This window comes from Eumetopias jubatus, unplaced genomic scaffold, assembly GCF_037043125.1.
Source record: "Eumetopias jubatus isolate StellerSeaLion01/CBP00866 unplaced genomic scaffold, mEumJub1_p1.0 scaffold_5, whole genome shotgun sequence".
NCBI lineage: Eukaryota > Metazoa > Chordata > Mammalia > Carnivora > Otariidae > Eumetopias > Eumetopias jubatus.
Window position 1 is genome coordinate 54,362,423 of NW_028274811.1, and position 25,081 is coordinate 54,387,503.

At 33.9% G+C, this 25,081-nt stretch overlaps 1 protein-coding gene across 3 annotated transcripts in view; it reads left to right on the forward strand.

Moving 5' to 3' along the window:
• The window catches only part of TNPO1 (transportin 1), an 86,954-nt gene extending 62,233 nt beyond the window's left edge, over positions 1-24,721 (forward strand). For 2 of the 3 annotated variants that reach the window (XM_028089614.2, XM_028089616.2), the window contains exons 13-25: positions 513-738; positions 2,564-2,735; positions 3,757-3,843; positions 5,015-5,122; positions 5,257-5,415; positions 5,496-5,583; positions 8,215-8,313; positions 8,526-8,621; positions 11,463-11,538; positions 12,413-12,512; positions 15,613-15,687; positions 16,606-16,748; positions 18,967-24,721. In XM_028089614.2, coding sequence (XP_027945415.1) covers positions 513-738; positions 2,564-2,735; positions 3,757-3,843; positions 5,015-5,122; positions 5,257-5,415; positions 5,496-5,583; positions 8,215-8,313; positions 8,526-8,621; positions 11,463-11,538; positions 12,413-12,512; positions 15,613-15,687; positions 16,606-16,713 — 1,394 coding nt within the window. In that variant the 3' untranslated portion in view covers positions 16,714-16,748; positions 18,967-24,721. Of the gene's footprint in view, positions 1-512; positions 739-2,563; positions 2,736-3,756; positions 3,844-5,014; positions 5,123-5,256; positions 5,416-5,495; positions 5,584-8,214; positions 8,314-8,525; positions 8,622-11,462; positions 11,539-12,412; positions 12,518-15,612; positions 15,688-16,605; positions 16,749-18,966 lie in introns of those variants that run through there. The other variant, XM_028089615.2, reaches the window with a different exon arrangement.
• Positions 24,722-25,081: the final 360 nt, after the last annotated feature.

Sequence of the window (25,081 nt, forward strand, 5' to 3'; positions counted from 1 at the left end):
CTATTATTAAACAGCCATAGGCTTATTTCTAACCCCACCGAGATATTTTATAAATGCTTCTGTTACAATAAAAGGAGCAGAATGAGAAGACTGATGTCAGAAGCATCCCCCTTGCTAGAAAAATAATTTTCTCCATTGGTAAGTGCAAGAAACATGGTAGGAGCCTCATTAACCCCCCTAAAGGTTACTGTGTCTTGGAGGTAAGCCTGTATTTACAAGAGTATTTTGTAGGCACTTCTGAAAGCCGTAATTTGTGTAGCAGAAGTAAAATAAGTTTTCCTAACCCTACCAGAAGACCTAGGAGCAAGTAGCTTTCATTTCTTTTTTTAAATTTTGGAACAGATTATTAGAGACTATTTATTGCAGTGGAGATGATCTCAATGTGTTTTCTATTTTTTTGATCTGAATATTTTTCATGGCTGCGTTTATCAGTTTAGTATTCAACTGAAATAATTTTGTTTTAAATGAATTTTTACACTTTCTGAGAGATTTGTTACTTTTTTTTTTTCCAGGTTGTATGCAAGGCATGATTCCATACCTGCCTGAGCTCATTCCTCACCTTATTCAGTGCCTCTCTGATAAAAAGGCTCTTGTGCGTTCCATAACGTGCTGGACTCTTAGCCGCTATGCACACTGGGTAGTCAGCCAGCCCCCCGATACGTACCTGAAGCCATTAATGACAGAATTGCTAAAGCGAATCCTGGACAGCAACAAGAGAGTACAAGAAGCTGCCTGCAGGTGGGACAAATCCATAACATTGTAGATTGTGGGGAAAGGGAGTAGGTATTTCAGTGAGAAAATAACTTTTAGCTTTGTGGTGGAATGTTGGTTTTAAACGATTAATGGAGCTTTTATTACCTGTAGTTTTTATCTGATGATTCTGTAAATCAAAACGTGAGTCAACTAGGTGTCAGTCTTAGCTGTTCCTTCAACTCATTTTTTTTCTCTGTGGCTATGGTAACAGAATTCTCTTTCATCCTAATTCTCGCAGACATCTGGAATGGTGATAGTGGGGGTCTGGCTCTTAAAGGAATAACAAAGTTTGAGCAGATTCACGTTATTAGTTTTAAAGGTCAGCTCCCACAACTCCATAGAAAGTCCTACAGTGACTTACCATCTTTCACTTAGTGAATCCACTCCAGTAGCTGCTCTGTCGTTTGGGTTTGGGGCTGTCTGTGTTTTTATATCAGATCAGCAGTTAGTTTCATTACTATAAATATTCCAGTTTTCTGGAACAAACCTTTGTGTTCTAAAAAGGCCTTACATATTTATAGCTCTTAACTTTTTAATTAGAATTGCTTTACTCTTGACTTTGTTAATAAGAAATAGCTGTTGAAAAAGAGGAAAATAAATTTAAGTGGAGTTGTACTTTACCAGATGGGAAGCAAAAATACCTGAAAGCATTCTGATTGAAAGAACATTGAACCAAAAGGGCTTTGGTATTACTAGCACTAACTACATTTTTTTTTTTTTAAATGAGGGGCAGATACAGATTATGTTTGGTTTCCTGCAGATTTTTTTTTTAACTATTAGTTGTTAGGCATATATTAAATGCTGTGTTTACAGTCCCTGCCATCTTAAACTTAGAGGCTAGTATAGAATACTAAACGACTATATATAATCAAAATTCATGGCAAGTGCTGCGAAGGTTATACATAACATAGTTCACAATTTAAGACCAGGCTTTCACTAACAAATGGCTTAATGTTTTAGGAAATTGCTATGAGTGGGTAGAATAGAAAATAATACAAACCTTAATTTTAGAAATGAAAAGCCAGGTACACCTTAGAGTCCAGACAAATTTAGGCCTAAATTGAAGTAACTACTCAGACTCTGGAGTGTTTGCCTTTTGTGTATATTTGTCTTAGTAGGTAAACCATACATAAGGCAAATCTGTAATAACAAACACACTGTGCATTCTAATGTATGGTGTAGAACTTTAGACCAACATTTTTAAGCTTTATTGAAGAAAGATTGACAAAAATAATCCATATATTTAAAATGTACAATGTGATGACTTGATAAACATATACATTATGGAACAGTTAGCAAGATCAAGATCATTAAGACATCCATTACCTCACATAGTTGACATAAGTTTAAGTCTTTTTGTGTGGTGAGAATGGTTAAGGTCTACGCTCAGCAACTTTCAAGTATACAACACTGCATTATTATAGTCCCCATGCTGTACTTTAGATCTTCAGAATTTATTCTTATAACTGCAAACTTGTGCCCTTTGACCACCTGCATCATCCCATTTCCCCCTCCAGCTAAGAGAAACATTTTGGAGGTCATGACACTACGCTAAATTTGTTGAGTGACTGAATATAAGAACCAACAACAGTTTTAGATTTTACTACTGTGGTGAAGCAAATGCCCATAGGTGACAGCCTCTTTGAAAGAAATAGGGAAGAAATAATAAAAATAAGCCTCTGGTATGGTGAGGTAAAGAGATAGGCATATAAAGTGTAAATGTTCTATAGACTTATTTTCCTATCTCTGTCATAAACTACAGCAATAATAATATCTCTCTCTCTCTCTTTTTTTTTTTTTTTAACTGTAGTGCCTTTGCTACCTTAGAAGAGGAGGCTTGTACGGAACTTGTTCCTTACCTTGCTTATATACTTGATACCTTGGTCTTCGCGTTTAGTAAATACCAGCATAAGAACCTGCTCATTCTTTATGATGCCATAGGAACTTTAGCAGATTCAGTAGGACATCATTTAAACAAACCAGTGAGTATCTGTGATTAACTATTAAGAAAAGAATATGTACCATGTTTATAATCAAAAGGTTAACATATATTTAGAAATGAAATTGGGGAGATGTGAACACTTAGTGTGGGCTACTTTAATAATATAGATCTTAAGATATCAGCAAGTATATTTACTTAGATAATATTACAAGTAAATAAGTTCTTGGTGTGGAAATCATATCAGCATATCACATGAATGCACCAACACTTTCGAGAAAAGGGATGATAAACGTCTTACCTGTGGGTTTCAGCTTTTACTTAATTACAAGTATTTATCTACCACTTCATAAATACTAAAGTTTTAGAGTACCACATCTAGACATTTTTGTTTTCTCACTGGAACTTAGAAGTATGGGGAATATACACTAAGATAAGACAGTTAGAAATTGGGATAATAATTAGTTAGAAATGCTAAATAGTGGTATGGCTAAGGATCCAAACTCTGTTTTTAGTAGAGTTAAAAAGAGGATGGTGGAATTGGCTTTGTTTAAATAGGATTTAAATAATAGAATTTCAGGCTCAGAATTCCCAGCAGAAGAATAGATTACATGTTTATAATTGCTATATGAAAAGTCTTTAAAAAATTATGTATAGAAGTTATACCTAAAATTTGGTGCAGGACACTTCGTGGGTTTGCTTCAGTGTTGGTTTTGTTAACATAGTATACAGCAAGGACCATACTACATGTTACAAGCTCCAGGACTGAAAAAGTTCAGAGTAAACTTACACAAATTATCCCTGATTATGATCAAATAGTTTTTGGGTAGTGGTATATTTGTATACATTTTATTTCAAAAAGGATATAAGATGACTTAAAAATAGAACAAGGTTATATAAAAGCAGAAAATGAAAATTTTAAAGGTGCTAAGAAGAGCAGACTGTCTTAAAATGCATTCAGTAATGATTTTACACAATTACTCTAAACAGATTTTAATTTTCATAGACCCAAAATGGACTTGTTTACATATGATAGTGGAGCTTTATGTGTTTTTCACGAATAGGAATATATTCAGATGCTAATGCCTCCACTGATCCAGAAATGGAACATGTTAAAGGATGAAGATAAAGATCTCTTCCCTTTACTTGAGGTATGCTAAGCTGGGTAACCTTTAGTTAATCTAATAGTGTGTTTCATCAAAAACATGTGTAAATATAAAATGTGGGGATGTGTGAGAAGGAAATGTTAATAAATGTACATTTTGAACCATTTCTGTCAAAAATGCTGAATAAGTGTGTAACTGCCCTTAATTATGGTACATCCATACTAAGAAATACTGTTAAATAGAAAAACCATAATGGATGTGTTAAGTTGGTTTTTGTTTTGTTTCGTTTTGTTTTTCTTAAGGTTGTCCAAGGATTATATTACATGTTTTCTCACCTGCTCTGCTTTGCTCTGCTTCAGTGATAATCAGTTATCTTGGAGGTCTTTCCATATCCGCATATATATGTCCTATATTTAATTGTATTTCTTTATATAGATACATATAGCTATACCATGACAATTAATATAGTTCCAATTATGTGTTATATACATACACACACACACACACAACTATTTAATGTGTTCTGTACCTATTGTATATAGACACACATAGTCAAATGTGAAGTAGCATTGAGTCTTGATGCTGGTAAGGGAGGGACTTTGTTTCATACCCTTTCTGTCCAGGTTGAGGTTTGATAGTTGATGTTATTCAAATAATTGAACATGCAATTAAATATAACTTAAATGAATTGATACTGGTAAAGCCATTTCAATCATCGTCATTCTTGTTTCCCCTGTCATTTCAGGGGTCATCACTTCTGCCATGGTTTGTCCCTAGCCAGAGAAGTAAAAACTTAACATGACTAAGCAATGGCTGATTCTGGGCCCAACAAAACGAGAAAAATCATTAATTTACTTTAAGGCAGGGGCTCAGAATATGCCCATTAAAAGTCCACCCATATCGTTGAGCAGGATGAGAGGATAAACAAATATCTCTTATATTTGATGAAAAAAATAAGCACACACAATAGTTAACCTGGTTCTCTAATGATAATGTTCATTACAGAAACTTTTTTGAGGAAACCTCCCTTTACCAGCAGCAAACTTAACGGCAACGGGTGGCATCTAAAAAGGAGAGGTCTGGAAAAGATAACCTACTATTGTAGAATAGTAGAGCAGGCTCATAAATGACCAGAAACTTACTGAGTATGCTCTTAAGCATTTATCATAATTTTAAGTATATCCAGAAATTTACATTTGTACTTTATTCTTTCTAGTGCCTATCTTCAGTTGCCACAGCCCTGCAGTCTGGTTTCCTTCCATACTGTGAACCTGTGTACCAGCGTTGTGTAAACCTAGTACAGAAGACTCTTGCACAAGCCATGGTATTTTTAAAAAATATTTCTATCTACCGTCCCTGGCATCGTAAACATTTTTCTAAGGATAGACATAATGTATACAAATTTTTTAATCTAATTGATTCAGACTAAGTTTTTTAAAACTTTTGGTCTGATTTCAGCTGAACAATGCTCAACCAGATCAATATGAGGCTCCTGATAAAGATTTTATGATAGTGGCTCTTGATTTACTCAGTGGTCTGGCTGAAGGACTTGGAGGCAACATTGAACAGCTAGTAGCCCGAAGTAACATTCTAACGCTAATGTATCAATGCATGCAGGTGAGACTTGTTAAATTAAAATGTATCAAGACCTGATTCTCTGTGTCACCTTGGGGTTAATTTGTTCTTACTCCTTGTAGGATAAAATGCCAGAAGTTCGACAGAGTTCCTTCGCCCTGTTAGGTGACCTGACGAAAGCTTGCTTTCAGCATGTTAAGCCTTGTATAGGTATGAATATTTCCTACTGCTATGATGTGCTTAACATTAGTTTTACATCAGTTATATTTCTGTATTATTAAACTGAAATGTCATGGAATTCCAACATTTATAAATGTACTAGTTAAAGCTGCTCTGAGTGAAGCAGGTAGGATGGGAACACCCTTGCTCCCTTGAATTTATAATCACTTGAGCAGCTCATTAGGCTCCAGTCGTATGACTGGAGAAAAGCTGGAAAAGTATTACTTTAGTGTGAAGGACATGCCACCTGTGAAACCTTGGTACAATATGCAAGTTTACTGGTAATTTTGAGTAGCCGCCCTTTTGGGGGGTTAGAGGTACCCACAAGTAATAATAGTCTTTCTCATAAACCAGTGTACTTTTTCAGATATCATAGTAAACTTCAAACAATTTACTTCGAAAGTAAATAATTTGGTTTTGTTTTTGTCGTAGCCTTTTGTGACGATAATAAGGGATTCCTCGAATAACATAAACTGAATTGCTTTCAAAATCATGGATTAAATGGGTTTTTGGTTTTCTTTGATTTCTATATCCCAATGTTTTGGATGTTAGTTTCTTATGATACACGATTTAGTGGACCATGGTTTAAAGCATGGACCTGAAATGGTTTTTTCATTTGATACAGTTGTACTTAGCGTTTTTTTTGGCTTTTTGCCCCCAGTTTTATTGAGAGATGATTGACGTATAGCATTGTGTAAGTTTTGGGTATACGACAATTTGATATAGGTATATATCAAATATATACTTTTTATATATATATCTATATATATAGATATATATATACTTTTTATATATATATCTATATATATATATCTATATATATAGATATATATATTTTGCCCCCAGTTTTATTGAGAGATGATTGACGTATAGCATTGTGTAAGTTTTGGGTATACGACAATTTGATATAGGTATATATCAAATATATACTTATACACCTCATATACTTAAAAGATTTTTTTTCTTACTAAGAGAACTTTTAAGACCTCTCTTAGCACTTCCAAATATACAGTACAGTATTGTTAACTATAGTCATCATGTCATACGGTGCATCCCCAGGACTGACTTATAATTGGAAGTTGGCACCCTTTGGCCAACTTCACTTCCCAGTTGTGCCTTTGAATAACAACTGTATTTCTGAACTTTGGATAATAACATTAATTATGGTATATTAAACCCTCAAGTTTAAGCCTAACTACTGTAAATGAGAGTGTAATGAATTCTTATTTTATGGAAGGCTTTTTCTACCAATACTTAACCACCTGATGTAGTTTTTATGAATTTAAACTTGTATGAAGGATTTTCTTTATTTTTCTTCTTAAGACTTTATAAACCATGTATCTCTTCTTCAGGAGGTACACTGTGTCTATCATTTTTTTGTTTCTTTTTTTATGTTATCAACCGTGATGATCATTTTCTAGATCAGGGTTTTTCAACCAGGGGCAATTTTAACATCTTCAACCCCAAACATTTGGTAGTGTCTGGAGACATTTAACCCTGGGGGTGTGTTACTCGTACCTAGTAGGTAGATCTGGACCAAATTATTAGTATTGCTGAGATTTAGAAACCCTGGCTTAAATCTACTGACTTGGGGCACCTGAGTGGCTCATTTGGTAAAGCATCTGCCTTCAGCTTAGGTCGTTATCTCAGGGTCCTATGATCCAGCCCTGCATCTGGCTTCTCTGCTCAGCGGCCAGTCTGCTTCTCCCTCTCCCTCTGTGATCTCTCTCGTTTTCACTCTCTCTTAAATAAATAGTCTTTTAAAAAAATAAATCTGCTAACTTATTGGGGATTTAAAAAGATGCTACTCTAATTCTTGATTTAACAGTGAGAATATATACATAGAGACGTTTCTCATACCAGTGTATTATTACCGTGAGGTACAAACCATATAGGGGAGGCAGGATAATTACTTGATTCTTTCTCTTTGTTTACCAGTTTTCAAAATAATGAATTGATTCCCAGCATCTTCCACAGGTATCTATATTGTGTTTCGGAGTTCAGTTTTTGTTTGTGTTTGGTTCTTTTTTGAGTGTCAGTATGAATTCATGATGCTCAAATTGTCCTACCACTGGCAGTGGGAGCATAATCAAACTGGCTCCTTAGTCCTTCCTGGTATGACAAAATAGTCCAGGCTTGTTTTGTACATTTCCTGCCTTTAGCCTGCAATGAGACATTTCTCTGAGAGCCCTCCTCATTCCTTTTAAGTGGAAAATGATGTTTAGAGACCATAATCTGAGCACTAAGGTCAAAGTTACTTTAAAAGCCAAAATCATTGATTTTTTTAAAAAATTTGTGTGTGTGAAAAACTAGCTTTGAAGAAAGTTGTATCATGTTTTCCTCATTTTTAATTTGAATTTTTTCCATCTGATGACGAGCTATTACTCTGACCAACTCATTTTAATGATACCTAAAATAGACCAAAACTTACGTTTCCTGGTCTACTTCATAGGAAGTTCAGTGGCCAAATAATGCTTTTTTCACTTTAAATATTATCAAAACCTTTTAAAATTTGCTATTTCTTGCCTAGATTTCAGTTTCCACCTAGTAGATTTCCTTTAAAGCACAATACACTGCTGTTGAAAAGTTTACTACATGGTTGTTAAAAAATTTTTTTTCTAGCTGATTTCATGCCTATACTGGGAACCAACCTAAATCCAGAGTTCATTTCAGTCTGCAATAATGCCACATGGGCAATTGGAGAAATCTCCATTCAAATGGGTAAGATCTTTCTCCCCTTTAAAAGCACTGTAAATTTTTAGATGCCTTTGTATTTTTGTAATTGCTTTTTCTCTTTAACTTAAGTGGGTTTTATATATATATATGTTTATTATTAATCTATGTCACAGTTAATAAAGGGAGCAAGGTATTTTATGTTGATATTTTAACATTAAAATTTTTCTCTTTTGTTTTCTCTTTTGGGGGTGATTTAGGTATAGAGATGCAGCCTTATATTCCTATGGTGTTGCACCAGCTTGTAGAAATCATTAACAGACCCAACACACCAAAGACGTTGTTAGAGAATACAGGTACCATATGACTGAACTGTTATGGTGAAGAGAAAACTATTTGCCTTTTAAAGTTAAGATGCGTAGAGAAACCAAAGCAAAGCTAGCTTTAGAAACCCAGCTTATCATTAACAGCTGTTTGAGATTTCAGTAATGATCCGTACTGTTTTAAGTGTATTGCATAACCAATTTTCAGAGACTTTAAAAAACACTTCTCCCCTATTCTGTGTTTTAATCCTCCCTCAAATGGACCCTAGCTGAAATAACTATTGAACAATATGAATTTTAATTTTATGTTAATTCAGAGAGTAACTGGCAGCTGGGCAAGTAATTTTTTTTTTTTAATCCATAAAATTGTGGCCAAAAATAGACATCAGTGTAGGGGCTAATTGGTTAACAATGGCATGTGTATTTTGTATTTCATTGTATATTTTCCTTCAAATTGAGAACTTAGGCAGTACCTTGTGGGATTTTTATTCAGGAGGCTTGTTTCTCTTTTGCATTTATAGAGAGCATGTTGATATTAAAGAGTACCTTCCATACTATAGAACACATTTCAGGGTGATTTCTTTCTACCCTCCCTGATTTTTGTTAATAATGATAAAAGATGTGAATTTTGTTTTCAATCAGGCACATCCTCTTCTTTATATAACTAAGATAATTCCAGTAAATATATTCATAGGGTTTTACCGAAATACTGGACAAAGATTAAAATAAGGTCTTCTAAATAAGAAAACTTTGTTTTCAAAGACATTTTAATTTTATATTTTTTAATTATAGAAAGTATATATTTTAATGTGATTAAAGTTGATATGTTTATTGGTATGGAAGGAAATCTTTGAATTAAGAAACAGTTATATAGCTGTTTGGCTGTATGGGTACTGTTTATATCATAAAGTGAATTAGATTTTCTTGCTGAAAAGTACAAAAATCTGTGTATTAGGATGGTTATGAAATCTTGTCAGGTTTTTATCTCTTTAGAATGCAGTACCTATACATGACATTCAGATTTGGAACACCTGCCATTATAAAATTACTGTTGAACCTAAAGAAATTTCCTATTTATTTTTAAATGTGAATGCATAACTGCAGATAAATGTTGAATGTAATGTATATTAAAGTTTCTTGTGGGATATCAGCTTGTGAATTTGTTAGACAATTCCTTTAACAAATTGGCTTTATAAGTTTATATTCTTAAGTATGATTCTGCTCTAAACCAAAAAGTAGTTGATAATGCCCATCAAGTTGACAGATTAAATTGATATGATTGAAAAACACTTGGGATTCGCTGGATTAATCTTATCACAAGTGGCTGCAAAAAATGTTTCCAGTATTCCTTATCCAAAAGGGGCGGGTGGATGTTAATTACAAAAATAAAACCATTGTCAATGGCTAATGTCTGTAGATTTTAGCAACTTAATTACCATTTTCTTAATATTTCATAAAGCCAATTCCTTAGTGTATGCAGTTATTTGCTCTTTTTCCAACTAGTATATCCTACACTGAACTTTTTCAATGGACCACCATCTGCTTTATCGCATGTTTCATTGGATTGTTCATACTTGCCTGTTTAATGAGAATGTTGCATAGTTTGTGTCTTTTGAACATAGGTTTTCTTTCTCTTGCTTCATATGAATCTGCTGGATTTTAGTATTATCTGTGTAGTTTGCTTCAAGTAATCCTTAAACATTTTTCTTTACCCCCCCACCCTTTTTTTATGAAAGGTTAGCCTGTAAGTTTTTGAGAGAACACCATTAAAGCACCTTATGGTTTGTTTTCTGTTTGTATTTTTTTTCCCGTTGTGTATAAATGTATTTATATGTATGTACCTTTGAATTGCAGAATGCAGTTCTGAGTTGCAACTTCTTTTAGCTCTTCGTAAGTTTAAGGACTTCCTGAATGAATTTTGATGGTGAATATGTTTGAGTAATTCCCACTTCGAAATTTTTAAGTAAAATATTAGCATGTGATCAGTATAATGTTTCATCTATTTTGTGCTATGCCTTTTATATAGCAAAGACAGATTATTTGTTCCTTTCGTCCACATTTCACATCATTGCAGTGGACTGTAAATTTCCTTCATGTCAATTATGGTTTGTGAAATTAGTGGGCTGTTACCCGAGTTGTTACCATTATCATCACCATCAGAGGTTAATTGGAATGGAATTGACACAGCACAGCAATTTTCTAATTCATTCATTCGTTGCATACTGCAACACCTAAAATTTGATGGTTGATTTTGATATCAGGCAACAAATGGTCCACCAGAAATGTTAATGAACAAAACTACCTAAATTGCGATTAAATTCCTAGTTGATTTTGAAAGATTGGAAATCACTTATTTAAAAAGACATAGAGAAGTAATTTTAACTGTTTTAACTTCTGAGAACTGTGTTTGAGTAAACAATTCAGAAATGTAATCATTCACATTTACTAATATTTCTTGGGGGAAAAACATAGATTTCATTATTAAATTCTGAAATTTCAACTGGCTTTGAATGGAGAATCTCTAAATCCATGCATTTAATCGCTCATCTTTTGATTAACAGAATATCTTCTTACTTGATTGAGCGAGAAAAGCAATTCATCATGGTTTTTGGTGTTCTCTCAACCTTTGAAGTTTTTTTAATTCCTTTTGTTTTCCTTTTTCCAAGAGTATGCCATATATGTTGCTGCCCCTTATTTTAGGGGGTGGTAATAAACAGCACTGGTGAAATCTTATGTTTATTATCATACACAAATTCTGTTGGTTTCTGTTTCTGAGTTATTTGTTGTTTTTTCTTTATTTTTTCTCCTTCCCCCTCATTTGCTCATGTCTTGGTTGGCGTTTGGTGGTGTATAACCGTGATTGCGTTACCTTAGCAATAACAATTGGTCGTCTTGGTTACGTTTGTCCTCAAGAGGTGGCCCCCATGCTACAGCAGTTTATAAGACCCTGGTGTGTATTATTCAATCTTTTTTTTTTAATTCATTTTTCTTCACTCTTTCTTTCTCTTTCTATCTCACTTTTAGATATATTTTCAGTTGGTTACAAAAATCACAATCCTTAATCATTGCCAACCATGTGACTAATCTTGTCCTAGCAGGTTTGTGAGGTTTTTCAGTAGCATCGTCATGTATATTTATTTTATGTTGTGGCTAACGACTAATTGATGCATGGGATAAGATTGTCACATGCTTGCTGTGTTAAAAAGCTTGATTATACATGAAAAGCATTTAAATATCCACCAGTTAAATAAAGATGCATGCAAATTCTATAAATTTAGGTTTTTGCATTGTTTCTTTTTTAGAATTAATTTGAAAACTTGGATTGCATTAAGAAATACATGTTTAAATTACGTTATGTATAAAAACCTTATTTGCTTGTTAATGTTAAAGTTAAACATCTACACCATAAGTTGTGTAATAATAGTTTATATTGTGGCAGTAAATCCTATGTTCTGCTTCTTTCAATTGATAATCTTTCAAGTCATTTTTAGTAGTGTTTAATGGAATACAAGTCATAATACAGTTTTAAAAATTCGTAATTTACTTTTGGCTCAACCTCATTAATGCTTTAAATGGGAGATTAGAATCAACTGTCCCTTTTAGAGATGTGGTCTCTTAATAAGAAAATGTGAATTGCAAGGCTTCTGCTGTATTGAGATTAGAGGGGCCAAACGTGCAGGAAGAATGAGAAAGCTTATTATGAAAATCCTTTGAATTTAAACATTATCTCTACTGTGGTGCTTATTCCATTAAATACTGTCCATTAGTATTGTGATTGAAGCTGCTTTTTACTTAAATGCTGACCTCAGTCTGTAATTTCGTAGGTGCACCTCTCTGAGAAACATCAGGGACAATGAGGAAAAGGATTCAGCCTTCCGTGGGATTTGCACCATGATCAGTGTGAACCCCAGCGGAGTAATCCAAGTAAGAAGCCACCGAGACTGACTAACCTTTAGTGCTCTGAGCAATGAAACCTTGAAGGGCCAATTACTTTAACACTTGGATTAGGGAAGTATCATAGATTACACATTTGTGGAAGATAATAAAGAAGTGTTTTTAAAAAGCTGCAGACTTCTGAATACTTTGAAATGATAATGCTTGTTTATGACTCCCTCACTCTTCTTTTGTCATGAAGCAGATAGCACATTAGGATATTGAGGTTGTAGTCTTGCCTTGAATTAAGCCAGAGCAGCTTTCGTCCACATTCGCTTTGTACATGCCTCCTTCCATTGAGTTTCAGTTTGTTGAATTTCCAGATAGCGACACTTAAGAGAGTGACCCAAGTGTAGTAGGTTACTTTCTCTTATTTAGAATTAAACTTAAAAATTCAGTAGTGGGGGCGCCTGGGTGGCTCAGTCGTTAAGCGTCTGCCTTCGGCTCGGGTCGTGGTCCCGGGGTCCTGGGATCGAGCCCCGCGTCGGGCTTCCTGCTCGGCGGGGGTCTGCCTCTCCCTCTCCCACTCCCCCTGCTTGTGTTCCCTCACTCACTGTCTCTCTGTCAAATAAGTAAATAAAATCTTTAAAAAAATGTTTTTTCCAGTATTCAGAATACTGAATTAACCAATGAAAATGCTTTTAACTTGGAGAGTTTAGGATTTATTTCTCTTTGTCTCCTGTCTGTGTTTAGATAGTATCTGGACATTTTTAGCATTTAAAAAAATTTTTTGGCAAAAGTATCCTATATGAGTCTGATAACCTCTGGATCCAAGTGTCAAATTGCAAGACACACAAAACAGGAACACGTTGATTGACCGCGTGTGTCTGAAATCAACAAAAGGCAGGAGGTGGAACTCTAGGTTAAGTATCCCAGGTTGCTCGGCAGATGAGTTGTAAGGAAAAGAAAGTATGGGAGGTATTTTCAAGAAAATAGCCTTTCGTTTCCAGGAGGTACATGCTTTGAACATTACTTTTAATTAATATCTTTGATACCTCCTGTCTTGTGTTAATGATTGTGTTGTTAATTTGTTTAGAAATATTATTAATTACCAGCCATAAAACTCAAATTAATGTTGTGATAGGCATTGAAAACTTATAAATTAGAAATGGAAAAAATCTTTTGACTAATTTCACATTTGTAAAACAATAACTTAGTATGAAAACAGGCCGGTACTATCTTTGGAAATAGTTCCTAGTTGCAAAATAAATTCCTGGAATTAAGCTTCTGGTTTTTTCAATGCTTAAGAAGTTTGTGTCATCTTAAATGTGTTTTAGAGTTATCTGATACAATGTTATATTAAGAGGAAGCATTTTCCCATCAGGATTTTATTGTTTGTTTTTGAATTAACATTTAAGACCGTGAAAGTAAGTAACACATACGTATGTGGTCATTAAATCACTACCAACTTAAGGGTTGGTAGAAATCTCTGCTTTTTACATATTTTATTTGGATGTGGTTAAAAGAAAATATCTTAAGTTTTATTTTTTATGTTTAAATTTTTAATCACAAATTGTAGATATGTGTATATTTAAGTTTTTAACATCAGACTTTGATATTGGAAGACAAGGAATCAATTTGAATAAACCATGAACCTCAGGCATTTGGAATTTTATTTGCTTAAATACGTGTTTTATGCACATACTTCAGTAAATTTTGAAATTAAGAAAGTTCTCTGACTTTAATAAAATTTTAAATAGTTGACATATCAGAACATAAGCAGTATCTTAATGCTCTGTATTGAACTGCTGTTTCAATATGATAGTCAAGATTGAAAAATACTTAAATGAAACATTTAAAGTATATACCTTTTGTCACCTTGTTCTTATAGTGAGAATAACCCAGTTTTTTCTAGTGATTGAGCATTGGATTTTTTTGTTTGCACTGGGTCGGGTTGAGTTAGTTATTAATTACAACTATATAATTAGTTTTTCTTTCTAGCTTTTGGTCATTTTAAGTTTCAGTCTGAAACTGAAAAATTTAAATCAAGCTTATTTGGCATATACTTAGCTTTAAGTTATTTCTAGGCCAGTCAGAACTGTGAGATTATTGAATTTATGTATTTCTTTATTTCAGCAAATGAAGGTTTTTAAAATTGGTGCTCATTTGGTACTTTCATTCTGTTGTTGGTGCTAAATATTTACTAGACTGGGGCTCTGGGATGTAAAGAGAAATACAAAAGCACATTCCAATATAAACAATGAGTAGAGGTTTCTTGATGGTGAAATGATAGGGACAGGCATTATTTTATAATTCCTTATCATAGTTGATTTTTAAAAAAATGGTTACAGCTTTGTAATAGAACTTGAAGTCCAGAATTGTGATGCCACCAGCTTTGCTTTTCTTTTTCAACATTCCTTTGGCTATTCGGGGTCTTTTCTGGTTCCATACAAATTTTAGGATTATTTGTTCCATTTCTTTGAAAAACGTTGATGGTATTTTGATGCGGATTGCATTGAAATGTGTAGATTGCTCTAGGTAGCATTGACATCTTCACAATAAGTCAGTCAGAAAGACATGTATCATATGATCTCACTAATATGAGGAATTCTTAATCTCAGGAAACAAACTGAGGGTTGCCGGAGTGGTGGGAGGGATGGGGTGACCGGGTGATAGACATTGGGGAGGGTATGTGCTGCTATGGTGAGCACTGTGAATTGTGTGGAAGATTGTTGAATCACAGACCTGTACCTCTGAAACAAATAATACATTATATGTTAAAAAGAAGATAGTAGGAAGGGAAAAATGAAGGGGGGGGGAATTGGAGGGAGAGATGAACCATGAGAGGCTATGGACTCTGAGAAACAAACTGAGGGTTCTAGAGGGGAGGGGGTGGGGGATGGGTTAGCCTGGTGATGGGTATTAAAGAGGGCACGTATCAAATGGAGCACTGGGTATTAAACGCAAATAATGAATCATGGAACACTAACATCAAAAACTAATGATGTAATGTATGGTGATTAACATAACATAAATAAAATTTTTTAAAAAAGAAAAAAATGGTTTTTTTCAGGTAGGATTCTATCATGATAGGTACATTTTGCTGTGTTTGACAAGTAGCAGTCTAAGGTGTATTTCCTGCTTGTTACAGGATTTTATATTTTTTTGTGATGCTGTTGCATCGTGGATTAACCCAAAAGATGATCTGAGAGACATGTTCTGTAAGGTAAGGTAACCATAAAGTCTTGATGATAAACATCTTGGGACTATTACAATACTAGTTGGAAAGCTTAAATTATTTTTATATTTCATATGAAACAGACTCTGCTTAAATCAATATTGGTAGATCATATGTGTATACACACACACACACACACACACACACACACACACATCCATATCCCTTGTTCTTGGCAAAGAAGTTGGCTTGGTCTTTTCTTAAGGTACAACAGTGAGTCCGTATCAGTAGGGGGGGACACACTTAAAAGATATTTTCTCAAGCAATACCACTGATTCATGTGGTCCCATTATCCCACCTATCCAAAATAGCATGTATTTTCAAAGATGGCTGACTGAGATTTGGAGTATAATGGAAACTGTTGAACAAAGTAAATCTGAAGTGGTTTCCACAGGGATTAAATCTGTATAGTTCTTTGTTTTAGTAGTGTCCCTTTGGATTAATTCCAGTCAGTACTGAATCATAACAAAATAAGAAATAAAATGTTACCCATTTGAACCCTCTGATATTAAAATTAGTCAACTGTGGTTGCAGACATGAACTTAAAGTTTTGTTATGTTTCCAATATGAAAAAACTTAATGTGGCATAGAAATTTATCCCTTGGGTGAATTCTGTACCTTTTTGTTTGTTTTCCATTAGTGATAGGTCGGAGTTTGCTTCACATACATCTGTTACTAGGACACTTGCTTGAATTCTAAACTTTTCAAAAGCAAGGTTTAGGGTATATTATGAGGTGCTTTTAGGCAAGATGTGATATGGAATCCAACAAAGTTTGAGAATTATTGATTTAAAATGGATAAAATTTTAGAAAAATAAAGTCAGTAAGTGTTTTACTTCAGAAGCTCTGCAGATTGGAATTTTTCTCTTGCTTGGTGATGAATAATGATTTTTTTCACTTTTTGCAGATCCTTCATGGATTTAAAAATCAAGTTGGGGATGAAAATTGGAGGCGTTTCTCTGACCAGTTTCCGCTTCCCTTAAAAGAGCGTCTTGCAGCTTTTTATGGTGTTTAATCTCATACACTTGAGCTGCAGTCCCATAATTAGGGGTAAGTTGTAAGAAGTTTGTGGGAAGTTTTCAGGGTAAAGAAACTTAGGTCTGCAATCTGAAATTGCTGTGTTTTCTACAGAGGTTGAATAAAACTCCTGCAGTATTAGACTTGGAATTTAAAATTACTTAAGGCTAGAGAATTTTTTTTAGAAACTAGCAAGCAAGGTAAAATACATGGTTCTACTTTGAATCCTGAGTAAAAAGAAAACCAAATTAGTATGCTGTTTGGATTACTCAACAAACTAATCCTAGTTTTTAAATTTTTGCCCTATAAGAAGTCACCCACATTCACTTTGGCAGGGTAAACATTATTTGAATTGTGGTTCTGTAATCTCTGATATATCAAGGACTTCTGTGTTGTGAGCTTTTGAGAAAAACCCGCTAAAATTGCAACTAGTTTTGGGCTCAGTAGATAGGAATATTTAATATTCGTTTTTCAGCATGTATTTTATTGAGCACCTACCATGTGACCTGCACTGTATTTTAAAACGGACAATGGACGAGTCTGTTTGGATTTGGGGTAGTAGAGGGATAAATCCATTTGGACTCTTGTTCCTTCAGTTTTTCTGTACTTTAACAATCCTGATCTCATAGCTTCAGTTCCTTCATTGAGTTATTTTGAAGATTAAATAGTAAACTATATGTGATGCCAGAACATAGTATATTACCTAACACACTAAGTTCGCTCAATAAATGTTAGGAATATGGGTCAGTACAGTGAACAAGGAGAATCTTTAGGTTTTGAACATGAACTCTGAGACACACTTGACTGGAGAGCCAGAGAGTATACTCAATGTGTGTCCAGAAGATGTCCACCAAATTTAATTATGTTCTCTATTGGAGTTTTGTTTGCTCTCTTGCTTACTTTGAGCTAGGTTTTAAACCTGGGAAGATTTCCACATACATGCTGTGTAACCTACAAGGCAATAGAAATGGACTCGCAGCCTCCGGAATATCTCAGAGCCCTTTGTGTATTGCCCCCCTGTAGTGTTGAGACCTTTGGCTGTTTTGTGGCTTTAGCATTTTGAAATAGTGCTTAATCATCTTTATGTTAAATCATGAGAGTGTAATGGATGAGGAATGACTCTTAACATCAAGGCCTGAAAGATACAACAGTGAGCAGAGTCTTTAGCACTTTCAGATTTATTAACTTCTGTGATCTCTATCGTAACACCAATTATGAATTTATTGAGTTGATCGTGTTCTGAAACAAGGCATGAAATAATTACCTGCTTTCTAATTAGGGGTAAAAAGTAGATCACGATCTTCTATTCCTGCCTTTTTTCAGAGGCAGAGAAAAGGTGCTGCTTGCACTTTCCCACAGATGGGCTAATCGTCCTCTGAATTCACATCAGTCTTCATCTATGTCCAGTGTTTGGCTTGAGTGGGCAGTAGATTTTTGTTGTGAAATGACCACTGTTAGGCACTGGTTACAATATCCTAGTGATCTAATTTTATTTCTTAATGTGCATCAGAATCACTAAAACTGCTAGTGTTGAAAAGGTCCTTTATAGGAAAATCAAGAAGTCTGAGAACATAGGAAATGACTGGGTAGGATAGGATCAGAAGAATTATTAATAAGGAACATCTAGAAGGAGATGTTAAAATTTACTTTTTCCTATTTACTGACTGTAGTAACCTTAGTGCAGTGTGAACACCTTTAGTTGCCTTGTAAGCTATAACACCAGACAACCAACAGGAAGTCATGTTCTTTTATTTTTTGATGGATTAGAATTTTTGTTTGCTTGATATTGGACATTTTGGCAAAAAAATAATAATGTTTTCATTCTCACCAAGTAAAGGATTATTTTAAAGAAAGTGTTACTTGATTTTGAAAATGTAAGGCAACTTGTTAAGTGAAGAATAACCAATTCCCATTGGGGCCCATTGTTCTAAGGGGGATAAAAAATTAGACTGATAGCATCCTACAAGGCAGCCACCTAAATTTCATCTGTATAATGTAGTGCTCCACACATCTCTCTGCATGTCCCCAGCTTGGTGTCACTTTTCATATCTGATGTAGATGACTGTTGAAAGCCATAGGGGAAGGTAGCAACATGGGTTATCATTGACTGTTAGCATGATCTTCGGTAATTTGTCCAGTTTTCATTTTCTCTAGTTAGAGGTAGCATTCTTACTTGATTTATTTTGCGTTCACTGGCTTTAAGAGAAACCATTGTTAAAATATAAAATTGTTTTGTTTTGTTTTCTTACAGGTCCTTCAGTCTTGGAGACTATGAGGGAGCCTCTGCACCCAGGGAAAATGTTACCCTTTACAGGGGGGAAGGGTAAACCAGTAGGGAATACAGTACAATCCCAACCCTACTGGGAGGGGCGGGAGGGAGGTGTTGCCGTCACTGTATTAAGTCGATGTTGGGAAACGTTTTAACATCTGGAGCCTTTGTGGGTGGAAATCTGTCTCCAATTACAACTCCGCACTGGATGTGAAGAAGCAAAAAAAACAAAAAAAAAAAACAAAAAAAAAACAAAAAAAAAAACAAAACCTATTCAGTCTACTCACAAAACAGTACATCCTGGAATATTATGGGGAATTGTACCAAAACAAGAACCACATAAATGATGCATAGGGATAATAAGAAAGAGGAAAAATTCTATAGCGCACAATAAAGGAAACCTAAGAATGGGGGTTACAAACAGTAAAGAAGCTTTTTTTTTTTCCCCTTAATTTAAAGATTTTTATAAATTTTCCCACATGTTGGGGCCTTGTTTTTGCATGCTGATGAAGAACTACACAAATGAAGCTAATAGAATTAAAATCAGCTTGCCTACCCATAGTAGAAGCAGGTTCTTGGAAGTTACAATTTAAGGTACCCCAAAAAAAGTTGGAAATAAAACGAAACAAATTTAAACAATGAAGCACCCTGTGAAATGCCAAATGAGTCACTCCTTTTACCTTTGTGGGGTGGGCAGGGAGGGAGGAATAAATGGGGTTGGGCATATCAGACTAAAGATTGACATCTTGATTTTGCATTATAACATTAATGTAGTGGATATAATTTGATGGTTGTACTTCATTAGATTTAATTTCTAGGCCAAGACGTTCTTTTTAAAGTGCAGTTTAAGGTTCAGGCATGCATTCTGGCTCATAGTGATTGAAAGTACTTTAAATTAGTGGGAAAGTAGCATGCTTGCATCACATAGAGTGAGATTGGTATTCATTTACCTCTGTTGCGCCAGTTTGTGTTGCAGTTTACCAATTCAATATAGCCCTGCATTTAAAATTCCTTTTTAAGATTTGTGGATTTTTTATTTTTATTAAGAATATAGATATAAAGTACTGTAGTTTACAGCTAGGCCTTGAAATATCTTTTTAGGATCTTGTTAGGAGTAAGATTGATATTGTATCGTGTGTAACCTGCACAAAGTGGAAAGCTGATATACCTGTGCAGAATCTTTGCCGATGTGCTGTCAGTGTGATGTGCTTTCTGCATGGTTATATACTACTAGTGATGTTATCAGAACTGCTAAAACTTACAATACATGGTAAAAGATCTGTAAGAGGCTGCATAAATGTTAGTCGGCACATAAAGACAATTGTAGAAGTTGAAGACATGATTGCTATATTTCAATGTTTATTCCCACTCAACATATTGCCTTCTAAGCTTTCTTTTTTTGTTCAAAGCATGATCTTAAAGATATGTTTAAGTTAATGGATGTAATGCAGGGTTCCTACACTGTATTGGCGCATGTTGGTGGCCCTCTGTGCCCTAGATATATGCACACAGGGTGCAAGTAAACAGCTACAGAGTGAAAGTTGGTTTGGATCCTCCTCATTTCATTTGTTTAGCTTTTCTGTTATTTTTCTCTACTTACATGTATTCCTGTGAATAAATCCTTGTTAAGTTAACCCTTTACTTTTCCTTCCATGTGTATTTTCTTATATACTGTGAATGTGAAAACCTAACTGGTACACTTGATCTTGTGTCCATATGAAAGTGCAAGTCTTTATTAATTTGGATTGCCTGAACAGTGTATCCCATGATGATGAAGGAAAATGGAGAGATTTTTCTTTTTAACTCTGCTGGTCAGAGATGAAGCCAACACCTTTCCATTTTTCAATGCTGCATATTTAATCTGCAACAAAAATGTTAAGCCATAACAACCTTTTTATATTTTAGTTTGTCACCTTTGCATTGCAGAATAAATCCTGAATAACCATTTTTATAAGCAGTTGCTCCTCTTTGCATGGTTCTGTTCTTCTAAAGGTGTTGAATGATACAGCCATTGCACTGAAGTTTGAGCTGTATGCGTGTGAATTTAAAAATACCGTTTCAAAAAATTTCAGATGCATGGTAGCATGCAGAAAAGGTTTTTGTTATTGTGTGTGTGTGTGTGTGTGTGTGTATATGTGTGTATTTTTTTAAACATGTTCTTTCACCTTTTTTCCTCTACTTTGGCTTTGCAAATTTCAGTCTGTAGAGCCTGAAATTAAATCCTATTTTACAATGTCCGATTTTTTTTTTTTTTTTTTAATTCTAAGTTGGATCCAGAGGGTATGTAGCATTTTGCTTTCTAGTACCTTGCTTCACTGGGAGCTCAAAATTTGCTTCATAGTCTTCAAAACCTGATTAAAGTAGCTATTTTATCCTTAAATCCTAGTGATTGTCTATAGTTTCTCAAATATTTTTTAGAATTTGATATGGGAGATACCTTAGTGTTCTGGAATAAGTAAAATTTAAGTCAAAAAGATATGGCAGAATTCTTCTCCAAACACTTTACTAAAACAAACATAAAAAAACAACCTTCAATAAAGTTATCTGGACCTGTGATTGACAATTCTATATTGACTGAAAAGCAATTTGTCACCTATTCGATTAAAAATTGGTTTTCACTTAAGCAGATAACATAAGAATGTGCCCATTTTTGTAGTCGCTTAACTGTTTTTAAATTAAAAGGAAATTTAATTTAAAAATAGAAAGTAAAATTAAGTAAACATGACTGGCAACCTGATTGGGTTGGGTTTTTTTGTGTTTTTTCCCCCCTTGAGGTTATTGTTTCTCCCTAATTTATATTTCAGATACATAGTATAGCATAGGAATTTGCAGAAGCCATTTAAGTTATCTTTTGAGGTAAGCTCTGATTTAGCATTTATTATTCTGATAAAACTTAATACATCATGGGATATATATAAAGCAACTTAATTCTTGTGGTGTAGTCTTAATAGTTTTGAATGTTGACTGAATGTCTATGAACTTGTGTTTGTCTTTGTTACATTCCAGTGTTTCTGCCTCTTGGCATGCTTAAAGCACGGCTTACTTCATCTGCTCCTTACACACTAAAGTGCTGTTAGTGTGCTCAACTACAGAAATAGCCGCTGCTAAGTGATGTAGATTTTCTACTTGAATATTTTTATGTTGTAGGAACCTCAGGAGGTCAGTGTTTACTGTTTTATATATGCCTTCTTTTTCCTGTTCGAGCTTCTCTCTTTGAAGGATTCTAACAGAACAAAAGCTGCTGATCAACCTAAGTTGGAAACAGAAAGTGTATTTAATATAATTTAAATGCATGTTTGGCAGTTCAGTGTTGTAGTCAGTCCATTAGGTGAACTTAGTGCCACAGAATTCATTAATTCAGGAAAGAATTTTGCTTTTTGTATTGTCTAATCTCTTTAATAACTTCATACTGTGTAAAAAAAAATCACTTTTTTATATTTTTTAGTTGGTTATTTCCCAAATAATCAACGTGTAAATAATCTTTAAGAGCCAGTTCTGATGCTTTACATTATTGCTACTTGATTTTGTGACGCAAGTTAGGTTTCAGAAGAATAGATTTTAAGACACTTAACCAAGCCATTACATCTTAAAAACGAAATAAGTAGCCTACATTTTGTAATTAACATATTGATAAACACTGTGATTTTTTTTTTTGTTAAGACTTTTTCATTGATCTGAATTGCTTAAATTGCATATATTGTAAAATAGGATCAGATGTATATTTTAAAATAATTTCAACTGACTTTATTGAAATGCTTTGTCTACTCAGTTACGGAATATTCAGATACAAGTTTTATCTCAGGTGAATACTCTTGTATCCTTTTTGCTTTGGTGACATATGCTTATTAAGGGGTCATCATACTTAATTTGTTTTTTTAGTATATTTCATTAAGAATTTTTGCATTTAGTCGGATTTTCCAGTCCTTATTCTAGCAGACTAGGGTGGCAAGATCCCTCCTGGCAAGCCTTTTGCATGCAGGTTTACCTTGAGAGAGAGTTCAATTTGGTCCTCCTTTTCACCAAACCCTCAAGATAGGAAAATGGATTTTTTTTGTCCTATATTAAATTACCCTGCATAGCTGAAATGCCAGAACTAAACTAATTATATCTTAAGCCCTTTAGTCTAAATTTAACTTTAGTCCTTTGCTATAAAGAAAAAAGTGGGTTTTTTGCTTCATATAATCTATATTATTCATATTGAATGTATTAACAGATAACGGTGCAAAAGACACTCTTCCCAAGAGAAGAGTGTACCATGCATAACTGCAATTTAAATCCTTTAGTAGTACTTAAAATAAAATACACACAGCTTTGCTTATTGAGGTGTTTTTGTTTATGTTTTTTTGCAAATATTACAAGGGGGAAAACACTAACTGTTGCTACTAGTACTGTTATTGAAGTGTAGGCCTTGGAATCTTAAAACTGGTCTTCAGATTAAGGGATAATCTAGTTGAAAAATCAGATCAATAAAGAGCTGTGTAACAATATCATCTAGTAATTATACCATGCAAGAGCATTGTATACCTTAGTACATTTCATATTGTATTAAATATGGAGATATTTCTAATGCCTCTTAAATTTTACATAAAAGTCATTCACTTGTACACTTTCCAGGTGACTTGTGACTAATTTTTTCAATCTTATTTAGACCTTTCCCCCATTGGTATTACATATGTAGAGGATTCTTTATCTTTATGCCTAATTATTATACATATTAATTTTAAGGTACACATTTAATTATAGCAACCGTTTATTGTGATTTGTATCCCAGAATGTATTGTGTTTTTTAAAAAAAAAAAAAATGTATGCATGATTTTGAGGGAAGTTAAAATGGTGAGTGTTTTTTTCACCTCTTGTACATTTTAAAACCAAACCAAATTTATTTGCCAAGCACTGTATCAACAATTAGGAAAATAGTATTTTCCCTTTTGTTAAAATTTTTGTTCATCTACCATAGAGTGAGTCCCCTTTTACTATGGCTTGGTATTATGCAGAGTTAGTTGTTTTGCAAATCTAATTATCTTCCTCAAAGCTTACTATAACATGGTTAGCCTATAAGGCAGTGTTTGTCCCCTCCTAATACCAGCCTCATAAAGGGGTTTTACTGTACTTTCCCCGTATTACCTTATTGATGTTTTCCTATGTGGATATATAACCAAATTAAGATTGGATGATTTTTATGGAGATAATAATTAGACAATACTGTAATTAATTTTACTTAATAGATTATCATCTGTGAGAAGAGATGTTTAAACGTGGTTAATGACTTCACTTCATATTATAAAGCAGTTTTACAATTAATATTCATGTTAACATTGGGTGCAATAATTTAGTAGTTTTAGCTTTAGTTATAAATAACTGGATCTTTCTGCTGACAACTTAGGTTGTATGAGTTATGCTTAAAAGCTTTAAATCTGATGTTTCCTGTACCTGCCACACTATGTTAGAATGTGTCCTTCAAATATATCCTCCTGCAACTTCTCAAACTGTACTAAATTGATATTTCTTGAAGTCTAACTCTGTGCTAACAGATCTTCATTTTAAATAGAATATGGTTTTAATTTTTGATAAGCTGCTGAATTTTAAAGAGAGTTTTTTGGGGCCACCAAATATTTTGGATCATGCAGAGAATATATATTGTACTGTAGTAATTTTGTATTTACATTTGTATGATGTGACATAATAGATGTGAATGTTAATCACTGCTTGACTATGTTAATAAAGTTGTTTAACTATAGATGTTTCACTCTGATTTTTAATGAAAGGAAATGAGCTTTCCCTCCCCCCCCCCATTTTGGATCCAGATAAGTCTTGTGTTGTTTTTTGTTGTTGGGGGTTTTTTTCATTTGAGGTTTTTTTTCTTAACTTACACATAGTACACTCTTGTTTGACAACCATTTTTAAATTGAGTATTTTTTTGTTTGTATAATTCAGTAAAAATTTTTGCCCCATGTTTTAATTTAACTGCTGTTGGTGTATTTTCTAAACAGTAGATTCTAGGTTTACCTCTTGGTGGACACAGGAGGGAAAAAATACTGCTCTGCAAAAGGAATTAAAAGACGAAGTCCTGAATAAAACATTGTAAGGATAGACTGCA